The sequence below is a fragment of the Atheta coriaria genome, unplaced genomic scaffold, assembly GCF_025399875.1.
Source record: "Atheta coriaria isolate IRGN ID8LTWV9N9 unplaced genomic scaffold, Caltech_Dcor_3.1 hic_scaffold_9_pilon, whole genome shotgun sequence".
NCBI classification, from domain to species: Eukaryota; Metazoa; Arthropoda; class Insecta; order Coleoptera; family Staphylinidae; genus Dalotia; species Dalotia coriaria.
Window position 1 is genome coordinate 13,367,088 of NW_027045451.1, and position 23,940 is coordinate 13,391,027.

At 38.7% G+C, this 23,940-nt stretch overlaps 3 protein-coding genes across 5 annotated transcripts in view; 1 reads left to right on the forward strand and 2 right to left on the reverse strand.

The window, feature by feature from the left end:
- Positions 1–695: 695 nt before the first annotated feature.
- Positions 696–5,487, reverse strand: LOC135798649 (uncharacterized). Its single transcript, XM_065311533.1, has 6 exons — positions 5,299–5,487; positions 3,480–5,247; positions 3,330–3,372; positions 2,205–3,241; positions 1,855–2,137; positions 696–1,792 (listed from the first exon to the last, which is right to left on the reverse strand). The coding sequence occupies exons 2-6, from the start codon at positions 3,507–3,509 to the stop codon at positions 792–794; spliced, it is 2,394 nt and encodes a 797-aa protein (XP_065167605.1). The 5' UTR covers positions 3,510–5,247; positions 5,299–5,487; the 3' UTR covers positions 696–791.
- A 1-nt stretch (position 5,488) lies between these two features.
- Positions 5,489–8,046, forward strand: LOC135798651 (nucleoporin SEH1-A-like). Its single transcript, XM_065311537.1, is given in 8 exon segments — positions 5,489–5,691; positions 5,746–5,902; positions 5,957–6,064; positions 6,067–6,217; positions 6,280–6,513; positions 6,574–6,731; positions 6,817–6,940; positions 7,611–8,046. Coding segments are annotated over 8 exon segments (1,167 nt in total). The 5' UTR covers positions 5,489–5,580; the 3' UTR covers positions 7,735–8,046.
- The window catches only part of LOC135798650 (hormonally up-regulated neu tumor-associated kinase homolog A-like), a 110,082-nt gene continuing 94,098 nt past the window's right edge, over positions 7,957–23,940 (reverse strand). Inside the window, exons 4-10 of one of the 3 annotated variants that reach the window (XM_065311535.1) lie at positions 9,803–9,991; positions 9,436–9,748; positions 8,834–9,378; positions 8,663–8,773; positions 8,452–8,609; positions 8,201–8,295; positions 7,957–8,093 (exon numbers count right to left, since the gene is read on the reverse strand). In XM_065311535.1, the coding sequence (XP_065167607.1) occupies positions 8,052–8,093; positions 8,201–8,295; positions 8,452–8,609; positions 8,663–8,773; positions 8,834–9,378; positions 9,436–9,748; positions 9,803–9,991 (1,453 nt within the window). In that variant the 3' untranslated portion in view covers positions 7,957–8,051. Of the gene's footprint in view, positions 8,094–8,200; positions 8,296–8,451; positions 8,617–8,662; positions 8,774–8,833; positions 9,379–9,435; positions 9,749–9,802; positions 9,992–23,940 lie in introns of those variants that run through there. The other 2 variants (XR_010549760.1, XM_065311536.1) reach the window with 2 other exon arrangements.

The following is a 23,940-nucleotide window of genomic DNA, read 5'->3' on the forward strand; positions in this document are numbered from 1 at the left end:
CCCGCTAGTATTATATAAAATTCTAAAAAATGTAGTATGATACACTAAAAACTTTGAAATGTTTAAATTACGCTTTAGATTCATACATTTTAAAATAATCTATCGCTATTGAATAAAGCTGTCAAGTAGTGAAATATTATTTCTATTATTGAAGATTCCTCATGAGCGAGACATGTGTAACTCAAAAAGTAGAGTTTTACCACATGTTAATAAAAAGCAATTCAATACTAAAATAGCCGAATACATAAAATCGAAATAATCATTTCGTAAAAATTTCATAAAAAATTATTCGTCGAGCCCACTTGTTCAATGTACGTTCAAAGCATGGCCAAGGTCCAGGCGAAAAATTTTATGATCGGCGAACACTTCGAGGCATTCGGCTCATGCAAGCCATTCTAATACATAACAACTGGGTGCAATTCTTACGTTAATAGACCAATGAGCTCCTTTAAATCAACATTTAGAACATATTTGTATTATTCCGTACTTGGGAGAAACAAGTGAATACTTTTTTTAACCGAATAATACGCATCCAAAAATAATTATTATGTGTATTATATTTCTATAATAAATGTATAATGTTGAAATAATGATAACATTGTTCATTTTCGTCAAGTAATATTTTACAAATAACAATTAGTTAAATAGTATGTGAATAATACTAAAATGAATTACAATTCCAAATACATGTAATGTTTAGTCAAAGTGTCTAATTATAAAGAGTTTAAAGCAAATTGTAAAATATGAACAATTATCATAATATTTCTGTTTCAAAATCTTATCTTCTATTATTACGAAGTATTGCACTTCATTGTGTTCCAAGTACGTAGCGCCACAATAGTATTGTTTAATTTATAAGACCACATCTCCATGTATTGTTTCGAGTCGGCGGCCAAAAAATATTTTAATGTGGTACGTGCTTCAATCGTGTCGTGTGTATTAGTAAAAGTTTCCACCAAAAGTGTCCGTGGTCTTGCGCAAATTCGTCGATCAGCTAAGGATATTAATGCTGTCGCGCAGTAGAACAGATTAATAAATCCCAAAGGATTTTCTTCACCAGGATAATTATAGTATCTTAAAGAACCCTCGTGTAACGTACACCATCTTCGATTCCATATAATCGTTTCCCCAGTTTCAAGACCTACGTCGAGGAAACCAGAGCAATTCTCGTTTACAGTAACACTTGAAACAAAATCCATGATGAAATTGCCGTCCAGCATGGGCATGTTTAGATGCATCTTGAAATGTCCAAAATTGCTAATATTGCTAATATTCAGTTTGAATTGACCACCCAAAATGTATGATGATTTCTGATCAACGGAATTCGATATAACAACGTTCTTATACTCCTTTCCAGTTTTGAATAGTCTCGGTGGCGACATTGGACAAATGGTGGTGTCATCTTTCAAATGATATTTGGTCTCGTGACTCATTGTTCGTTTCTGCCAACAAACGCGCATAGAGTATAACGCAATTTGAATTTCAAAGTCGGGACTCAATTGGCTAAAAATAATTTCATCCCGGAAACGAACAAATCCATCTATGTCAGCTTGTACAGCAGTGGTGGCAATAACCGAAATACCATGTGTAAAGATGCATAAATACCAATCTACAAACTTCTTTTTTTTCTTTTTGTCGATAAGTTTTGATGCGTAGATTGAGTTACACTGTTTTGGTGGCAGTACGATTTGCGTAATTTTAATGCTGCCGTAACTGTTGGGTATTGAATCATTGTAGGTTTCCTCAGCTTCTAATCGGCAGATCTCAGCACGGATAGCGTCACGTTTACATGCTGCATGAAATAAGATACAGTTATACACTGGTAAATAGAAAATTGTTGAAAATTGAACTTACTGGCTAGCAATAAAATTCTCTCTGCTTCAAGTTCTTCGTCTCCTGCGGAAAACTCCTTGGTACTTCTGCAGAATGCTAAGGCCTTAGATGTTTGAAGTATTACCTGATATTGCACGTCCGATTCCACTAGCAATTCACTCACACGGTCATTGAAGGGGTAATTATCGAATTCGGATTCTGGAACGCTGTCCTCATAGATTATGGAGTGGCATTCCTGTGTGTCAGCTTTAGAAACTAATGCTGAGATATTTGAAGTTCCAATACTATTCATATACCATGAAGCCTATAATATTAACCAAGAAACAATTGAATTTTCAAAATAATTACAAAATTTTAAACTTAAAACTTACATCAGTCGACTGATAGTTATTTAATTCGTCTCCCAGAGCATCTTTCAAAAATTGGGTCGCATCATACTCAATCGTGTCTGAATTGCAAATCTTCGTAGGAGGTGACTGTGTAAATGTTGAATGATTCCTATTTATTTCATTCGTAGTTTCTACGTTCCAGGCATCAGTAGAAACCAGAAATTTCATATCTTCTGTGAAGCTGCCTATGCTGCCAAGCGAATTGATAGTGTTTGTGCTATGTGCACTTTCCAGGCAATTACCGTGACTAGAACAAGCTGTGCTGGCCCTAAATGAATGAGTTCGTGTTCTCGAACTTGATGCCTCTCTCATATCCGGCAATGATGAAATAGATAACATCGATTCTGACGCAATTGATGAAATTCCAAGAGTGTCATCTTCATCGCGGATTCGTAATGGCTGCCGATGAAAACTTCTCTGGTAATAGTTCAATAAAGAATCTTGAAATCGCTGCGTGACTAGCTCTTTAATAATCTCGGAATCATTGTTCTTAAAGTGTTCGGAATTTCTGTGCTTGTTCATGAGAGCTGCTTTGCCCATTATTGGCAAGTGGTGTCCATTTGTCGGCATCCGCGATGGTCCTACCGATTTAAGTGCAGGATTTTTGCTTTTTTTAAATGTCGAAGTGGTGCTAGCAATTGGTTGTACAGAAATCGTGCTTTTTTCGTAATCCTTCGGCCATGTTATTTTTATCTTAACTACTTGTATATCATCGGAATCACGTTGCGGCAGACTATCAAAGATGATAGTTTCTTTATGCGTAGTATGCTTATATAATAATCGGCCTTTTGGGTGTCGAACGGGCGAAACCGCATCACCATTTGGAATATTGAGTGATAAATCATGAACAAATTTATTAAAGTCCAAATCATTCAAATCTTGATTTAAATTTTCCGTTGCGGCAACGTTGTCAATTGGTTCCAACTTCTCAGCCATTTTATCTGATATATTCTTAAAATTCTCACTCAGATTAAACGACTCTGTTGGCGACTCAATATCGGACATTCGGACCACCGGCTCTGATAAACACATGATAATTTTTTTAGATTGCATTTTAAAATATTAAACCAGCGTTTACCAAGCGACATATTTATTTTAAGTACTCACCATCGAAATCTCTATTCTTGAAGATCTGCGGCATCGTCAACAACTGCTCAGAAGAAAAAGCGAATGATTATTCGAAATTAGTTTGAAACGTGTTTTGATTCGCGGCCATGTAAATATTAATTAGATAAACAGGAAATATGATAAACTCACTTGACGTATCGGATATGCCAATTGTTCCATAGCAAAGTGCACTTTACACTAAATTTTCAAATATTTACACTGCGCACATAGCTATAACGAAAGATATAATCGTATTGTTTTTGTTTACGCTATGACAATATCCGCGGCTCACGATGCTTCAGTACACAGTTTCGATGTTGTCACCTCCTTTGTGTTATCACAAGTAAATGGCACTCTTTCGAGTTTGATATGCGCAGCTGCATCCCCACTCTATTGTCTTAAAGTTGGCAGAGGTAAAACTTTAACACTCCTGTAGTTAGATCATTTCTTTGAATTTATTAAGCCGATTATAAATTTTGGGAAAACCAGAAAAATTATGTCATTGTGAATGCATAAATGCTACGCATATAAATCGTGAACTGAAGTATACATGTTTAAAAACTTAATTTTTTTAAATCAATAATAATTCTACAATCTTATAACTAAATATTTAATTTTGCAGTAATTAATTCAAATTCTGCGAGGAAGGTACATCTGATGATTCATCAGTGATTTCGCGTTCAGTTACATATTGATTGAATGTTACTTTGCGATTACCTGGACTTTTCACAGGAGTTTTAAAACTTGATTTAGTACCTCTCATTTTAGAGTAAGTTTCCGTTAAATTCTCCTTTAGTTTCTTAGCCTTTTCTAAATTTATTATTAAACGCTTTTGTTTCTGGGTGACAATAGAAAAGTCTTGTTCAAGTAGGTTTTTTTCTTTCAGAAACACAGTTTCATCTTCCTTACACTCAGTTTGCAGTATAGCCATTTCTTCTTTAACTTTTATTATATCAATGTTAATTTGTGGTAACTTTGGTGCACGCTCCTGATTAAATTCAGTCAAATCTACTGCAATTGTCTTCAAGTAACGTTCTTGTTCTTCAAGAACTTGTTGCTTTTTTTGGAATTCTGCGCCGACGGATTCTCTTTTGGCAATTTGTGCTTCATAAAAGTTCAATTGTTTTTTAATAAGGGCAAGATTATAATGTAAGATTTCTAGGTTTTCTTTTCCAGTCGCTATTTCCCTTGAAATTTTAGTATTGACAACTTTGAGTTTATTTAGATCGTTTGTAAGATTGTTAAACTCCATTTCTTTATATAACAACTTGCGTTCAAGGTTTGTTATATGGTCATCGTCTTTTGTAATGTTTTGAATATTAATACCATGAAGCATCTTATTAATTTGTTGATTATGGAACAAAACAGATTCAATAAAAATATCATTTGTAGCATTTGCCACTCGCTTTATTTCCTTAGTAACTTCTGCTAAACTTTGTCGTTTAGTTTCTTCTACCTGTTTAATCTGGTAGCGAGTTTGTTCTTTGGCAGAAATCAATGTATTGTTATTCTCACAAATGTTTTCAGCGTTATCTTGCGCTGAATGCTTAGATTTCAAGAGTTCAAATTTCAAAGTTTTTGCTGATTCAATACATTTCTTAAGTTCTTCGATTTGTATTGTATGATTAATGATAAAATCAACCTGATCACGTCGAAGTTTCGAATATTTTCTAATGAGTTCTTGTTGTTTCTTAAGTAGATCCAGCCGCAACGAGTGAATTTCTTCCGGGTCGCCCGATGATGCCTGGTCGATACTGCATTTTAATCCGCTTTTTTTAATTTCAAGGATTTCAATACCATTTTCAGCTTTTTGAGTTAAAACGTTAATCTGTTTAATAACGCAATCCTTTACAGTGCGTTCTTTTTGTCGTTGAATTGCATTGCTGTGCAATTTTGTCTTCTTCACAGAGTCCAATATCTAATAACATTAACGTATTAATAATTGTTGTAAAATAAATATATACGGTACCTCATCTTCACAAGCTCGAGATGATTTCACGAAATCAATTGGATTCATTTTTAAAATGTCACGACTTACACCTGTTGTCGAACGAGAATCAAAAGAAATTCAAACAATTTCAATTGTTTGAATTGACTTTCATTCAATTGCATTCTGTGTCTTTAGTGCGCATGCTTGGTTGACAATTTCTAGGGATGTCGAAACTTCCTTGGTTGGAACCAGATGAAGCAGCAGTATAACTGTAAATTGTAAACAATATGAGAATAGCGCTTGAGGTTACAATAAAACAAAATGTTTGAAGCACAAGATATTAACGCCGAACATAAAGATCTTATCCACGATGTTGCTTTTGACTTTTATGGCGAGCGCATGGCCACGTGCTCCAGCGATCAATATGTTAAAGTAATTAATAAGATAAAAACTAACCTCAAAAATTACCTTTGTTTGATTTTAAAGGTTTGGGATCAAAGTAGCGACGAAAAATGGTCGCTTACGTCGAGTTGGAAGGCACACAGTGGTTCTGTTTGGAAAGTAACATGGGCTCATCCAGAATTTGGTCAAGTACTTGCTACATGCTCATTTGACCGCACTGCAGCAGTTTGGGAAGAAATAGGTAAAGCAAGTAATTCTATATTTGACATTTACTAAAAGTTTAAATTTTTAATAGTTGGTGAGACCCCTGGACCAGGTGAGAGAGGTACAAGACATTGGGTCAGAAGGACAAATCTGGTTGACTCCAGGACTTCTGTTACTGATGTTAAATTTGGCCCAAAAGTCAAGGTTTACAGCTTGCAACATGCTCTGCTGATGGGGTTATTCGAATCTATGAAGCACCTGATGTGATGAATTTGAGTCAATGGACACTTCAACATGAAGTGCAATGCAAATTATCATGCAGTTGCTTGAGTTGGAATCCAAGTTTATCAAAGTAATTAACTAAAAATTAGATTTTTTTGTTCTGTTTTTATTAATTAAATTTTAAACATATAGAATGCATCCACAAATGCTAGCTGTAGGCAGTGACGACGCAAACTCGGCCAACGGTGGAAAGGTGTTAATATTTGAGTATAGCGAGAACAGTCGTAGGTGGACGAAAACTGAAACTTTAAACAATATCACAGAGCCTGTCCATGACCTTGCATTTGCACCCAATTTGGGTAGATCATTCCATATTCTAGCTGTAGCATCAAAAGATCTTAAAATTATCAACTTGACACCAATCAGGTATAGACTTCACATAATTCTACTTGCATAAAAAATACATTCTGTTTGTAAACTTTTTAGTGACAATTCAAGCATTCAAAGTGGTTTATCTCGACTTGACATGCAACCGGTTGGACATTTTGAAGATCACAACAGTACAGTGTGGAGAGTATGTTGGAATGTTACTGGGACAGTTGTAGCATCAAGTGGTGATGATGGAAATGTTAGAATGTTTAAAAGTAAGTTGTACTAGTTTTAAATTGCAATATTGTGTTAGATATGCTTGTCACTACGGATTATGTTAACTCTTTTTGATTGTTGCAGTGCATAGCATAAGCACATGGAAGCCGGTTGCAGTTTTAAAAGGTGATGGATCGCAAGTGCCCAACGATAGCCATCGCAACTCGGTGGCTTCCACAAACACGCAGGGAATGTCGCAGACAGCCAGGTTCGTTAAATTGGGAAATATTTCTAATCCTAGAGATGTTCCTTGGCACTAATTTTAAGCTTGCACTTTGTGTGTTTGTATATACCGCCGCATTCTTTTATTTCCTTCTTTCATTTTACTCCTTTCTGTTTATGTGCATTGACAGTCTTTTGTTATTTTTTGGGGGGTGAAACGATTCTACATGTATTTTAATTTTTCTACAAAAAATAAACATCCACATGCGAGTATCATACAAAAAATATTCTTGATGAAAATGTGTTCAATTCTAAAGTATCCATAATTTTGTTAAATAAACAGCAACACACTGTTATTAAACTATGAAATAAATTTGAAATTTAATGATTGGATTTCTTTCATTAGCCCATAGCTTTTCGTTTGCTTCACTTCATGTTTCAGAAAAAGACGTGAAATATTTAAAATAAACAACACACGTGCACATTGTTTTACTTTTGAAATTTATTTGTAAATATTTCTGTCTCCCAAGCTGGCAACCATTTCGGGTGGTGGAAGATTTCCGCGTAGCTACCGCCATTCTAGGATCGACAACTTTTAACATTTAAAAAACTATTACTTCCGCTAATGCAAAACAAAAAAAAAACTTATTCGTCACTCGTGGGTGTATGTGTTGTGTTTTGTACTGTGTACAATTTAACATGTTTTCCAATTTCAGCGCGCAAGGTCCTTTAAACGCGGTGCGGCGAGGAGTCAACTATGCCACCAAACCGGCAAATTACCCACAAAATATTCCTCCATACCTTTTCAAACGAATACGCCAAAGTTTTAACTCGATTTAGTTGCAGGCAACAATGAACGTAACCGGCCAAAGAAACAGCAACACTTAATTGATATCTACTTGAAAGTACATTTGTTTTTGACCTTGCCCACATGCTAATTGTGATAGTATTAAATTTGTCTCTATAACAGGGTATTAGTAATTAGGAATTTAGGAATCTATAAACTAATTTCTTGAAGATTCCAACTGTGATGACTTGTGTACACGCAAATAAGATGAACTGTTAGTGGGATATTACATTTATTTGGGAAGAAATGTAACAACATTATTTTGTTATTGTTGCACAACAAATAATAAAGAAAGTTATTTATGACTGGTTCACGTGCCGTAATTGCTAGTCGCACCCTTAACCCACTTCAACTGAAACAATGATTAATGGTTTGAATGGATATATTCGGGATAATAAGTTTCGGAAGCCCGTTTTCGTGCCGCCCGATTATGAATAATCTATGTAAATTGATACTCACTGACTCCACTTTGGTCTTGTTTATATTTCTCGTCATGTAGCCGGCAATGGATCGTGCAATCGGTTCATTACTGAGGTCCACTTTTCGGTTAATACCTGAAATAATGATACATTTCATTAAACTTGCGAATATGCATTTTTGTGTGTTTTTTTTTAATTAATTTCTTGTTTTCAGGAATAGTTATACTGCTTTTTAAAATATTCGCTTCAATACCCACTTTTTGAATTGAGTTGCATTACATGTATTCTTACCTCCTGTACCTCCATTGCAACGTTTGAAGTCATCGGAGCGCTCAAGTGGTGCGCTTTTCGTGATCTGATACAGCCTATTCTTGGGCAGAAGGGCGCATTTCAACAAGCCATTCGTTGCGCTCGGTGCCGTCTTGTTCATTTGCAAAACTGGCAACATACTATACACTGATTGAATTGTAATTAACCGCGATTGTTCAAGGCATTGTCCTACCTGCGACGTTTAACCGGTCTTTCGCAAATCGTGCCCGGGGGACACGTGGTCACCTGCCGATTATCTGATGGTTTTGTCGTCGCGCTTAAAGTTCGATGCACAGATCTTAAACTAAACAAAAAGATCAAGCGCTTAATAAGGCTAAAGCGAAATAATTATGATAATATTTACGTATGGCGTTGATTGGCTTGCGGCATTATTGAATCAATTTTAGTTTTCTTGCTTCGGGTATTCTGTGCTGGGCCAGAATTAAACGGAAACGCGTTAAACATGCATTGCGGATTGTCTCTGGATGCATCGCCACCGGGCGACCTTGTATGATTTGTATGATTATCGAGCAACTGCGATCCTTCCGGTTTTACTGCAATTGGACGCTTTGCGGCAACAATTTTTCTCGGCGTGTCGCCACATTTTCCACCTTCCGGTTTCTTCGCCGGCGTCGACCTGGCAGTGTCCTGACGCTTAACAGCTTGTGACTTTAACTTGGCAAACTTCGCACCGCCGCCGCCTTCGGCAACCACCCGATTTGCTGCGGTTCTACTAGTACTTGGCAAGTGCATCTTCGCCATGAGGAGTTCAGCGTCTAGCGTGTGGTTCATTGCCTTATGTGCCAGCAGGTTAAACATGCCCGAGAGATTGCCCTGCGGCTCAATATGGAGAGCACGCTGCACGTCCTGCCAGGGTGTGTCGCTTCTATCGGCCACATCTCTGATTATCTATGGAGCGAAAAGGTGAATTATATTGTGTACATGGCTGTTGTCCCACCGGGTTACGTCGAATCTAGAGCGGTCTTCTAATCTCTTCAGCGGGTTGGACCGAATCGCCTTGCGTCCTTTATCGGTAATCCATGGATGGAAACACAACTCGCCGATGTTGATGCGCTTAGAGGAGTCAGCGACCAGCAACTTGTCCATCATAGTTTTGAAGTCAACGGAGAAGAGCGCAAGCGCTTTGCGATGAGGTGTAGACAAGCCTCTGTTGATTTGTTCTATCAGCTTGTCTCGACGTTGCGTTGTGGGTTGGACATTGCGGGACCCACTCACAAACGGCAATTGTCCCACTGCCATACCATACAAAATCACACCTCTAAACCAAAAAATACAAGTTTACAAGTGCTGAGATAGTCTTAAAAAGACCTACAAACTCCAGAGGTCAACTTCCGGTCCGTAGGGCTTGCCCTCGACGAACAGTTCAGGCGCGGCGTACTCCGGTGATCCGCAGTGTGTATGCATGAGACTATCTCCAGTATAAACGTTGCTAAGGCCAAAATCAACAATCTTGATGCGGTCATTGTTCGACGAAAGCATAACATTCTCCATTTTTAAGTCCCTACGACAAGATATAAACATTAATAAGGGGCCAAAGCTATTAATTACACAACATATGCGCATATAAAGAAATCGCTAGGGCCATTCAATCTATTTTAATTAATAAATTCGGTCCATCAAATCTTTACGACCATAATACACAATAGACCGATGGCAGCCAGATACAAATTAAATTGATTAATGGTGTCCTTTATCTGCGCTTTTCCAAATGAAAGATGGCGTCCGTAATAAACCGACGTAAGAGCTTGCAAGCCATGCATGTATACATTAAGCGTCAACAAAGCCATGTTATCAATATCAACAAAAAGGCAGACATTAAAATTGTCAAAGTTTGCCTCGAAAGTTTATCATCCGGAATATTCCTAGCATTAGAGACTCCGAGATGCACTCGGGAATTAAAAAAAAAAACAAGCTCCAAACGAGCGCAGACTCAACTTTTTGTAAACTATAAAATTAATTTAGTGTTTTCCTTACTTAATAATAAAAGCCATAAATAAAAAATCGCTTCCTTTGCTTAATGTCGTTTATTGCTTCCCGTGTACAATATTTCCAAGTACACGCAGTACTATCACGACATTTGCAAAAGTGCAATGTAAAAAAGAGTGAAATACGACAGCATGCAATGTGTGCGCCAGCGAAATAAAATACAGCAGCGTTTTATAGAGGGAGCAAATTTCGGTGCATGTTACATGTGGAATGAGTATTTATCTCCGTTTCGAGTGCAACTACGGCTATGTAATTTGAGATAAGAACTGTAGAATTGGCTTTTGGGATGCTCGGGCGCGGTTAAGCGTGGATAACCTTGTGGCAACTGCGTTCGGAAAAATACAATTGCTTTATAAAGTAGATAAAGTAAAAAAATATATAATTTATTTATAATATATAATAATAATGATTATGAGGCTTATATTTGAACTCAAGTATTGTGCTCTGTTCTAATTTGGAATTGCGATGATTTCATTTTCTACAAGAATCAAATATTAATGTCAATGTTCTAGAATTAAAGTTAATTGTAAATTCTTAAGCTGAAAAAGTGCGATCAAAAATGCGATTTTTAACGAGTATAATGTAGTTGAATCTCGCCATGGAGTAAAGTTTACACTTAGAAACTAAGAGGTGAAGATTAAACGCGGTGTGGTTGAAAGATTGATAACACTATGCATGCACCCCAATTATCTGCCAACATTGATCAAGTGGCAATTAGGTAGAGTTCAAGACGCCGCTGATGCTGCCGCGCTGCCGAGAAACGGAATAATCGCAGAGCAAATAGTATTCATTTCGAGTCCACTACACACCGCACGTATATATCTCTCGGCACGCTAAACGTGTAAATTAGTATTTGCACAAAATATCTCTGCCGGTTACATAACGTCGGCGTGTCGGCAATGTGCTGGCGAAACCCAGTGGTGGAAAGATTGTCGCCAGGATATAAATTTCCGCTTTAAAGTTTCGAGTGGTCGCGCAGGTTTGAAACCTGCCAATAAAGCTGTCCGCTGCGTTGCGGCGACACGGTAATACATGGCAGGACATTCATCACGTGCCCACGCGCGCACTGCGAAGAGGGAGTGCAATGAAATGAGCAATAAATAAAATGCTGTAAAGTCCTGCCCGCGGTCATCTATCAGGGGTGTATGTGGTCTGTGAACAGCAGCCACCTACCGATCGTTCTCAAAACTTGCCAGTAGTGGAATGTCATATAATTTTTTATTCATAAATACCACATTATACTATATATGCGCAGTAAAATTAAAAATTTCACATTAATATTAGATAAAAATTTAAGTGAAAATCCAAGTTAACATTAGCCATGAGGTACACGCCTGCGACCCAAAATGCATATATCCCCGAAGGAAAAACGAGGGTCGATTCTAAAATGGAAATATTTTACGTCTCAGTGCTTTTGCTTTTCAACGTTCGATATGTGTGCGTAATCCTTAAACATCCTTATAAAACCCCCGCCAACCCTCCACGGATTTCAAAATGAAAATCTATTATTCAATTTGGTTTGCTTGTTAAGCTGATCCAATTTTTTGGAAAATCAGGTTTGGTCACCGCTCACATTACTGGAAAATAATAACAAACCCAATAAAACTAGTCCAAAGGTTGCGTTGGGTAAATTTGACACTAAATTTTTAAAATATATATCATCTGCACAAAACCGAGTGTTTCGTTTCCGATCGAAAATCACTAGGTATATGAGGAAGGTTTGAGACGCTGAGTCGGCATCAAAAAACGCGAAGGGATCAATATGAGAGCGGTCGACGCTTTTTAAGGGTCCAGTCAGCATCCCAGCCAAAAACCCTTATCGTCGCGGTGGCAGTCTTATCCTGCGGTTCTAGCCTGTCGCAAGTATCTCGTTAATAAGATGTGCACTTGAACACCTCATTTATTCTTTTTGCACTCCTTTTTTTGATAACCAGAGCAGCCCCGACACGACATTCACGCGTAAGCGTGCAGACATTTTTCGGGACTAATGAAGGCCCGTCGCGACGCAAGAGAAAAACAAGGGTGCCGCCACCGCCGCCACATTCAATAGAAACGAAGTAAATGAAAGCGCCGAGAGCGGAAATGTTTTAGAGCCGGGCGCAAATTTATAATTAAAAATAAAAAAAAAACGGAATAAGCGTGCCCCGGACGAAAATCATTCCACATTTTAATTACTACACTACAATAATAAAAGCCAGGACTAAGCGTTCTTTAATGAGAAAATCCCGGTCGCATTAAAAAAATCCGATCCAACGCCCAGACTCTGGGGAAAATGCCGGATGCATCCCCCTTACACACTTTAGTGTGCACGTTTTGCATTGTCACATGATGCGCCATCCGCATGGCAGAGGTAAAGAGGGGTTATTTGTGGATTTCACAAATGACAAATAATAAAGCAAACCCTTCCTCATATCGCGTCATTAAAAAGATAAATGTATTCCTTATTGCGGGATATGAGCGCGACAAAGTCGCACATTACGTCTAGACTCCAGACAGAAGACAAAAATGCGCCCGTTTATTAAATGCGCAGCATAATATTTACCTAATAGTAGAGGTCGAAAAAGCGATGCTGAGATGCACAACGTTTTATGATATTTTTCTGCTCTAAAATGCAAATACTGGAGTGCAGCATAAAGTAAATCACGTTTCCTGCATTATCCTCCTCGCAGTCTGATCTTATTTGTACAAAAGCTGGACAATAAACGTCGTATCGTTGGAGACTTAACTTTGGTAGAGTCAAGTTGAAAATTCCAATTACGCTCCAATGTTTTTTTGGCGCTCAGTGCACTTCCGTTGCAGGAATTTATACATCTTCCCATGAGAAAATTAGATGGTACTCGTTTCGGACATGCATGTCGACGCAAAATTAGTCGCGAGTGCAAAAATAAGTTTCAATTTACAATATTTGAAAACTTCGCTCGCTGAAAAACAGTGTTGCACAGTGCTGCTGGTGCATCAAGAATTTTCATTTAATTCGTACACTACAAGTCGGCGTAGACTAGCGCGCAAACGTCTCGTTGGAGCGGCCATTTGTACGCGAGCGGACAGGACATTTTCGTGTCCGAACTGTGAAAGAGGGAAAGAGTTTGTTATATCGGATTGTTGTGCTTCTTTCTCTACTCACACGTGAATATATGGTGCGTTTGAATTCATGTTTCCGGCGCTGTACACACATACTCTATGTGCGCCGCGGCGCTCAACAGTCGAGTGAAGAAACTTTTTGTCGCGCTCTTTTGATGTGATGCATTACGTATTTCACAAGTAGCCACTTGAGTAAATACACTAGTTTCAGCTTCGCTCGTTGTTGACTAGAACGTACAAGTGCGCCCAACTTGGAGCACACTAAAGAAGCGACATGACAAGACAAGACGCTGCATAAAGGCCACTTCAGCTAGGATAATTCTTACAACCACTTGTGACAACTTTTTTAAAACTATTTGCCGCATCAAATTAATTTTGATATAAAATTGATTTTCCTATTTGCATCATGTATGATAATAGCAGTCAAGACAAATCTCGACTTTTTGCACTTGTAACCAAGCCACAGAACGAAATTGGAACGTATGCAAGGAATTATTGTGCGCCTGATTAAATCTAAACAAGTTAAAACCAGTACCTATATGTAAAGCTTTGTCGGTGCGACAGCATGCTCGTAGATTTACATTTTTTCAAATACCAATTAATGAAATGTTTTGTTTTAATTAAATTCCGAATCAATCAGCATCAAATCCGCGCGTTCGCCACACGCTATTTTCCATTCTCGTCAATTCTGTACTCTCGAACTCGCCTGCACATCGAACACATTCAACAGCCGGATATTCTTTTTGATTTTATTTTTATGTAGGTAGGTGTTCTTTTAATTAAATAAAGTAAAGAAAACAATTTTGTATAGATTTTTAGCTCCCCGGCACTTAAACATGTGACACCTATGAGAGTCATAGAAACAAAATACAGTCAAGCGCCTTGTTATGAAACATTTCTAATTAAAGTTGGCAGCACGTTAGCTACCTGCAAGAGTGAATCAAAAATGTACACAAATAAAAGAGAGACACCTCGCAGGAGAAGCTACAAATTTGTTATCTGCAATCAATTAACTCAGGCTCTCTTGGTAGTCGTGTCATTTGTAGCTGAATGCGATGTGAACACTTTGGGCTTTGGTGCTTTGTTGTCATCGTCGAGCAAGTTTTTGATGCGCATGTACACACGAATTGTTTGTGCGGCGTTGCTTTCAAATAGTTTCTCGCTCGGCGCTCGTCGCAATGAGCGTGTGAGTGTGTTTTTGGCTATAGGTGGAGTGGTTGTCTGGAAAGGATTGTGAACTCTCTCCCGCGAGTATATTTCGGAAAGTTTGCGTGTAGTTTAAAGTAAACCAAGCATGCCTTCACTTTTGTGCTCGCACTTCCAAAGATCATAATCATCTGCATACATTTTGTTTGCACCGCGGCGCTACTGAACTGAACAGCAAACCCATACTTTACCACGAAGATTATAAAATACGTCCTACTACATTTTGAACACATTCCAATTTTCGTTTCAATGAATATATTCTGCTGTTTTGTCAATGCAACCGGTTTCTATGTAATTAGCTAGAATTATTAGTCGAGCATTAATTTGCGAACACGCGTCCCGTATTTTATGTTATTTTTGTTTCGGCAGCGCACATTGCACATGCATTAGTCGGTCGGGGCGCAGTATATCCCAGCGCTATCTGTTACAGTTGTTCCTATAATGCTGCCGTACACGCTCGCCGTGTTCTAGCCATTCCACCATAATTTCGATTCGGTGGTATTCGTTTTGTTTAGTTTTTCCTCGCAGCAGCCAACTCCCACCCAGCGGTGGGGTAACCGAGTTTCGAGGGGCACACGCTGCGCACGTGACAGTGACGTAATGAAATCACAATTTTATTGGACAACGCGAGCACATGTTTTTGGGGGCGCAACTTTTCAACGACATGTGTTCCAGCATTCGCGTTAATTTCGTTTTATGGCCGCGCTACAAAATAGAGGGTGGTTAAAAATTATAAACTAGTCGTGATTTCCCAAACTATTTCCTCAGTCGCGCCTCTGGTATAGCCGAGAGCAAGTAACATATGTAACATTGTGTGGTGGAGTTCAGCGAAATTCGATTTTAAAGTCAGCCGATAAATTGGCGATAAATCTGCGCGCTCCCCAACGCCGTATGTGCATTTTATATTTGCACAAATTTCGTGTGCAAGCGTAAAGTTATTTTATTTTATTCAAAAGCAATTGTGCCGCCTGTGCACCATCTACTTTTATAACCGGCGCCGCGCGCGATACCAGTTTGCAAAGTCGCGCAGCAAAAAATAAGAGACAGGTTCAAAAGAGAAAAAGCCCCGGCGCAGCCTTTTTCCATATCAAATATATAATTTATTTACGCGCGCGCACGCATATTCAATGATATCGCATGTTCAAGCCGCACGCACCCATCGCACACGCATGCAAATTTTCATTCAGCGTGGAAATCAATTTGTGCGCGGCGCCTTCGCCACCAGTCACCTTTTCGAATTCAGCATTGCCGATGAATGCAAACAGCAAAACAGAGCGCAAAGTGTAAAACAGAAAGAGAGGTGAATCGAAAAGAATCGACGCGCCGTTTGTCTGAACGCCGGCTATCAAACAAATCGAATTTAATAATTTATTCGTTTATGTTGACGAGGAAATTAGGTAGTTGGAAAAGCCTGGGGATTTGGTAAACCCACACATTAATGTGCCAAACATCCACACCTACAAATAACGGGTGCACAATCCAATCGATGTGGAAATACACTATGGAAATCGTAGTCATTAATTAATATGTTTCGAGAGTAAATGAAAAATAATTTATAAAATAAGACCGAAATGTTTCGTCTGCAAAACAGTGAACTGGCATAATAATCGATGTAATGTACAAGATTTCAATTGAGTTTGCGTAATTTTGAAAATTCGTCGCTATCCTGGAAGCGGCTCGACTCTACGACGCAACGCAAATATAAATACCGTTTGGTTTGCGGCAACGCACAGATCGTCTATGATCTGCGGTGTCCAATGAACACTAATTACAAGCGAAGAGGCTCCGCTAACGAGCTATTCATGAGCCTGCACGTGCTCTCGGGGAATCGACCTTGTTTACAACATCGCCGAACAGAGTTCACAGCCCGCGAATCCTCGTATTATACACGAGCACAAACAAGCAGGCCGCCCCGCCGCCCCCATAAACAGGCAAACCTACGCAACACACACTGGCGTAGATAATTTGTATGCGCACGTACTCAAGCTAGGGGTGGTGCAAAGGGCGCATCGGCGACGGGAACGGACAGCCACTGTGAGACCTTTAACCCATTACTGACTTTTTCTGTTGTCGAAATTGTGTATGAAAAAGCATCATCAATATATGCAAAGAACCAATTTACTAGATTATTTGCAGAGATTATTTTCAAAATGAGAAAATGTTTGCATATTCATCAATGGTGAGCATCCTTGGATAAAAAGTTGCCTCGGATGCAGGCGCTTTTGGTTTACGCAAAACGACGCAAAAGGTTAACGTCCTTGCTACGTAAACCACTAAAAAATTCATGAGATAACATCATCTCCAAATAACACCCTTGCTGGTCGACTTGGGCGACACGCTGACACATTCGCAACGTTGAATTGGTAATTTTGATTATCCGAATTATAATGCTGTTGATATAATAATCACCTAATAAACCAAAAGCAAAAATCAACACAAAATTGAAAATATTGCATTTTAATTAATTAATCTTTCGCCTCTTAAAGTGACGTGTCTTAGAGTGATAGAGTGGCATTCAGATCATTACTAAGCGATATTAATACATTTACGTAAGTTTTATATAATAATTTATGATTAAAAACTTCCGTGCCATGAAAATGATAAATAAGATGTCTGAAGCTGTGCGCTTGCAACATGAAACATATTTAATAAGGAACAATTAATTTATTTTACTTTCCGCACGGCGACATAATAAAGATAATGCGCGTGATGATTATTTCTGGTCGTATTTATCTTTCTCGCCGTAATTGTGGAAAATTATTGCGCCTGCTCCTGATTTACGAGTGAAGATATCGGGAAATCTATTATGAGTGTGTCGTCGTATGTCGACTCGTTGAGTGTTTGCGTTTACGAGCCGAGGCCAGTCGTGCACAAAACCCACACGCGTCCGGCAGCAACAGACATAGATATGGGAATATAAAGTTGAAATGGCCGTTTTATATTACCGAATTGCGAAAGTTACCTTGTGTGTGTACGACTAGTCAATGTGAAGGATTCAGTGGTTGGGACAATGATAGATATACTCATCCCGCCTACGTCTTCGCCATTTTTCCCTTTGCCACCAGACTTGCTGCTTTTCTTCGCCGCGTTACACTTTCCACGAGCCCGTTGGCGAAATCGAGGCCCGTGCAGTGGCGGCAGACGGAGACTTGCTTGCTGGTAGCGACTTATCGATGATACATTTCCAATGATCGATAACACGTTCACTGAATACGGCGATATCATTTCTTTTCTCTTTCGTGTGGTGGTAGTAACGCAAGAAAAAAATCGCTGCGAAACTATAAAGATTTATGTGCCAATATTATCTTTTTCAAATCGGTTAGGTCAACTTAACTCAAACTTTCGACCCTACTCCCAGGATTTCCGACCGTCCAGCCCACAATTCATGATTCACAATCCACCTTTAACGTTTTTCTCCGCCAAGAAAAAATGACGAAGCGAACTGATCAAAACGCACAACGAATACATTTTTCTTGTTCGTTTAACTTAACCTCAACCCAAGACTAATACATAACTTGGACATAATGTATGGACTGCTTATATAACACATATATTCATGAGGTGTTATGGGCAAAGGTCCTAAAGAATGGTGATAGTATTAATTTATTAAACTTTTGTTCGGGGCTTATATTCTTCTTTATTTATAAGAAAATTGGAAATTTATTACTTTATTTGTCATACATTGAAGCAGCACAAAATCATTTTCAACTGCCGTTGTTTACGCTATCTGCATATAACATAGATAACAAATTAATAACATTATACGGAAATTCCGCCTTTTTGCGATGGAGGAGTTTCATCGCTAAATTGGAAAATATACGATCATTTTGAGGCTCGTGGAAGCTAAATATTAAAACTAATAGGTGCAATTTACGTAATATAATTCACTCTAATTGAAAGTTGGTGTGTATCCCAACTGCCGCAAAAGAAGCGCACTGCCTAACAAGATTTTACTTATTTACCCCAGACCTGGTATGAAAAAAAGCCGTTTCCTCTTCACGCTAGTTAATTTAAATTTTAATACAACAGCAACGTGCGCCTGTTAGCAAATTCGTTTTATTTAAGTGAAATATATTCCCGGCTGCATTAAAATTGAAATTGACAAAATAAATTTTGAATAAATTTTTAACAGTTAATCCAAACAAACATTACCGTAAACATGGTGCCGCATGTTTGCAATACAGAAAAGTCGACTTTGCCGCAGAAGTAATGACAACTCCAGATTGGGTCTTCATGCGAAATTTATGCACTCTGAAAGGTGCACACCACCACTGGGGAAAAGCAAGTCGGCGAGGCGAACAAGAGATAAGTTTATAAGATATGCACACTAGACGACTAACAAACTCGACACGCCGAAAACTCAACGAAACTCTCCGAGTCGACTTAATTTCCACTGAATAATTGAACGTTTTTGAGTCGAGCGTTTGCACCTTTTGCAATTAATCTCATTTGCCTGCATAAGGCATTTGCGGCCAACTTAATGACGTAAAATATATGTGCAAAAATGAATGGCGAGTAAAACATGCGGAATGAAGCAATAAAGAATTGAAAATTTATTGCGGCGCTCGCTCATGTCAGCGGTACCATTATTAGATTTTCTTTAGTTTGCAGAAAGAAAACTGCCCAACAGTGAATTTCCCGAACCCATACACATAGTTCACTTTTTAAAATGAACTTTCTTCATCGGTTGCCGCCGAAGTTTTAAGGGAGTTGTATTTGTTTCCGGTAAAGTCATGTCCGGCGTGTTGCCGCTCCCCGAGGATATTCCGGATGTTGCCGCTTTACATCTGAACATATGAGACTCCCGAGAACGAGCTGTGGGGCGCCCAACTTTAAGGTTAAGAAGAAGAAGAAGGAGGCAGGAGAGGAGGAAGCGGGCACACGACGCCTCCGGGTAATAAAAAAATCCCGACGTGCAGACATGTGAACGTAAAATAATTGAAGTCAAAATATGGCCGCGGCAGGTTTTCATCTCTCACGCGTACTCGTTGTGCGTTGCGTAAATGATTTTTGATGAAATATCAGATTTTTGAGGGCGCCTTCCATTTTTGCAAGTGCTGTCGTTCTTTTTTACGCACCCAGCCGGCTTGAAATCGTTGTGTCTTACAGTCCATGAGCCTGTAGGAAGGCATTTTCCGAATACGCAATGAGGATCTCGTAGTTCCCGGAGAAGAGAGAGTATGTTTGGGTATGCAATTTTAATGGACCCCAAAACTCAGTAATTACAACGGCGTGGATAATCGCAGTCCCTCCGTAACACAATTTACATATGCGCATCCGTTTGCGCCCCAAAGTTAAAACCCAACGTATACAAAAAAATACGCTTTGCATACTTTCCTGCTGTGAATATTTTTTCGAAATTATGAGTTTCTTTTTTTGCTCCTTGGCCAAGTACTTTTTAAATCAAATATTTGCAAAGATTTGTCCGTCAACTTTCCTTCCTTTGGTGTGTTCCATTTTTAATTAACCAGTCCATGTCCGAGTTAACATTTTACAAATTAACGCAAGTAAAAATTTTATTACGATCGTGTGCACGTAGTGACAGGAAAATTAATGATGTGGTAAAATGGATGTTTGGGTCGCAATTTCTGCGAATATAGTCCGCGCGTCCAGATCTAATAGTTTCGTTTTGGGAAAGTGGTCGGCGTCAAACGTCTCCGCGATCAATTAATCTTCAGACAAACTATTATAATGCGGTTCGCTCTCTCCGCAACTGCCATCTTGTGAATACACTAAAATTCATCTGCTCCTAATAATAACGTATTAAAAGTTTTACCCCGACGATAGATCGCCGAGATGCGCTTATTCATCACGAGGCCGTTCCCTCCCATTGTGTGTTCTTATCAACCGGGAAATGAGCACGAGACGGCAGCGGCAGCAGCAAACAGCAAACCGGGAGTGAATTCTTCGCCGTCCTAGTGAAAGCATGACCAAGTTTTCCAACCCCCGTGCACACACAAACTTTCGAAACATATTCGAGGGTGCCCGACGCGCGCTCCGCCGTACCACTTACTAAATACGTACTAAACTGCGTGGCGATATTGATTTCTTTTTCGTAGTTTCCGCAAGCTTCACGCCTGGTGCAATGGGAACGTGCTGCTTTCTTCCGGTCCTCCGTCTCCTCACAGTTGTCAACGGGTCCGCTTATTTTGGTTGGCGTATGATTGCGTTACGGAGGGAGGCATCCAGTACGTTTTCTGCTTGGAAAAGAAAATTTCAGCCCTCGAAAAGAGATTGGCAAAATATAATGAGTGAAAATTGTTGAACGCCTGAGATATTACTCAAATCACTACGCATCAATGCCCCAATTTTCTAATGCTGCAAAAGTGATTTCAGTATAACCAGCAATACATCAAAAGACTCTTCAAATTGATCTCAAATTTTTGTGTGACTATTGTTTTTATGAGTTATTTTATATTGCAAACGTGTGTTTCATTTTGTGTGCAAATTGGTATCAAGCTTGATTGTGTCATCGAATTGAAAGATCCAAAGCGCTGATTGTCCAAGTGATTTAATAACCGCACTTTTCAAATTCCGAAAAGCAGTGACAAAACAAAGTTATAGTCATTCAACAATTCAATCTAAGAGACCTATTTTGTTCAGGCCTCCCAATGGAAGCAAAATATACAAAGTGCAACTATTCCAATCTAAAAAGTAGTTGTAGTCAATCATGCGCCACGTGCGACCGGAACTCACAACTACAAATAGACCCTTTCCGGGTTATATCAAAGTTTCTTCGTCGCTTGCCCGCTTCCCAATTGCGAATCACGATAAACAAGCGAGCAAACGAGCGCCGAACAAAATAAGTGGATCGTTAAAAGGTATGCGAATTAGCGCTCAAATGAGGCAGTGAACTGAGAAGAGGAAGCTTTAGAAACTTGAGTCCAACGATGACGATGATGATTATTTCGTTACTCAGAGTTATATAATTCCGCATGGTGCTTAAATTTATCACGCTCGAGCGCTGTACACTCCGGAAAAGCATCCCCCAAAACTCATTTATTGAAATTGGAAAACTCCAGAGTCTTACAGAAAAGCAATGGTATGTAGGTGGTAGCTAAGAGAGTGGAGGGTGACGCAAGGGGCACAAACTGCAATTATAGACCGTTAATAAGCACGGCTGTGCTTCTATGAAATTGGGCTAATTGAGATACGTTCCGCAATTATAACGTGATGTGCCCGCAATCGGCTGAGGTAATTCTTTCGCCAAACGAAACCAAAATGCGGTAAAAAAGGAAAGAATGCGCCTTAATGAAGCTCGTTAAGGGTAAGGTTACGGTGTCACCAGTTCATTTCACCCCTTTTGCAAAACGACTCTTTCCTAGTGAAAGAGAAAGAAAGCGTATATCGACTCAACTTCAAAACCTGTAGGGTCTTGGTTCTACTCCCCGAGGATAAGGCATTAATTGGTTATTTTTAGTTCGTTCGCCAAGCAGTGTGGATTGTTCAATAAACACATGACATTTTGAAATTGTTGTCGTCCAAGGAAGTTGTTGCTTTTGCGCATGCAAAATTGGAGAAAAAAATAATGAATTCACACATTCCGTCCAAGTTCACAGTTTCTGTACGTTGGCTCTTCAATCGTCCTTGTTTCCGTCTCTTCGGCAGCAGCAACGTCGAGAGTTTATGCGCGTGCTCCCATAGCGCTTGATGGATTGCTCGACAAATATTTTAGTATTCAAACGAGCCGATAAAGTTTTGGCTCGGTAAGCGTTCAGATAATTGGAAGAGATTGAATTTCAGCTTTTATTAATGTCTACGAAATGCTTTATCATTATATGGAAGGAATGAAGAAGATAATGACTAAGCAACCGAACCGAGTACCCCGAAACCTACTTTGATGAAAGTCCAGTAAAAGACAGTACTTTAACACTAGCTGGTTTTACTTATTGCCTCATATGCGTGACAACATAAAAAATTAGACACAACAATGTCGCAAATAATAAAATCTTATGAAACATTTTTCATCAGCGACAATAAAAGTCGCCTAATGACATAAAAAGTCTTTTCACTAGTTCCCGCACCGCACTATTTTTAACGATTTAATATCAAGACGACAAATTTTGATAAACTAGGTATGCTGGGTTGTATATTTATTATCGGGTGGCGTGTGTAGAGTAGAAATTATTTAATCACTGTGCGCTGGTGCAGTTGCAGTGCGTTTTAATACACAACAAACTAACTAAAGAACTGCAATAAGCATACAACTGTTGTCGTTGTGAGAATCCGCGATATATGCGAGCACACGCCGCAGGGTGAGTAAAACGCAAAGCGAGAATAAAGTTTTACAACGTGAACAAACACATTAAACAACGGTCGTTGGTAATTTTTCTACTTCCGAGGGCGGTGTCTTATGTTTATGGCGACTTGTAAATTATGTTGTGTTATTCACTGAGACGCTGAGGTAAGCGCGAATGAAACGTGTGGAAAAATTGTGTGTTTTATCACGAATAATCAATCTGGGAAATGATGCATATTAAAGCATATAAATCAATTCGAATACATTCAGGAACAGCATATTTTTTACTTCATATATTTACCTACTCTATTTGTGAGTGGCTAAACTAATATCTTTGCAACATCTTAATTTACTCCTTTTATAGATATTTATTTCTTTAAAACTGTAGTAGATTTTCGTAGGCTGTGCAGTCTAATTTGACTTTATAATAATCTTTTTCTACTTTCACATTTAAAGTGCCAGTTTTTCCACGGTTTTGAAACACAAAAAGGAGTACTTTAATCACGGACGGTCAAGGTCGTGACGTGGCGGGGCATCTTAATTCCAAGTAGTTTGGAAGTGAATTTCGAAGATTTAGGTACTCGTAAAATGCAAAAGTTCAAATAGAAAAACCTCAACGTAGAAATACAGTAAAAATAGAAAAAATAGCGTAGGTAAGCATCACGTGGCTAAACGCTGTTAAATACTCGATTGATTAAAGACCCGTTACGCTCACCATAATCAATCTTGTGACTAAAACTCCCGTTTATACACTTGACACTTACTATACCATTACTTTCTTCGTAGAATACTTAATCCCAAGTTTATATTATGTTTATTTAAATTTTACTATTGAATTTTAATATCATAGTTAACGAAAGTTAAATGTTTTGGTTGTAGAGCTATTAACCATTTTCCGGCCCACTTCTGGCAGAGCACAGATTTTATATCAAAAAACG

Coding starts and splice junctions, on each gene's coding strand:
- LOC135798649 (XM_065311533.1), bottom strand. CDS start 3,509: ATGGAACAATTGGCATATCCGATACGTCAA. Junction 3,373..3,479: donor TGGCATATCCGATACGTCAA/GTGAGTTTATCA, acceptor TCTTCTGAGCAG/TTGTTGACGATGCCGCAGAT. Junction 1,793..1,854: donor GAGAATTTTATTGCTAGCCA/GTAAGTTCAATT, acceptor TATTTCATGCAG/CATGTAAACGTGACGCTATC.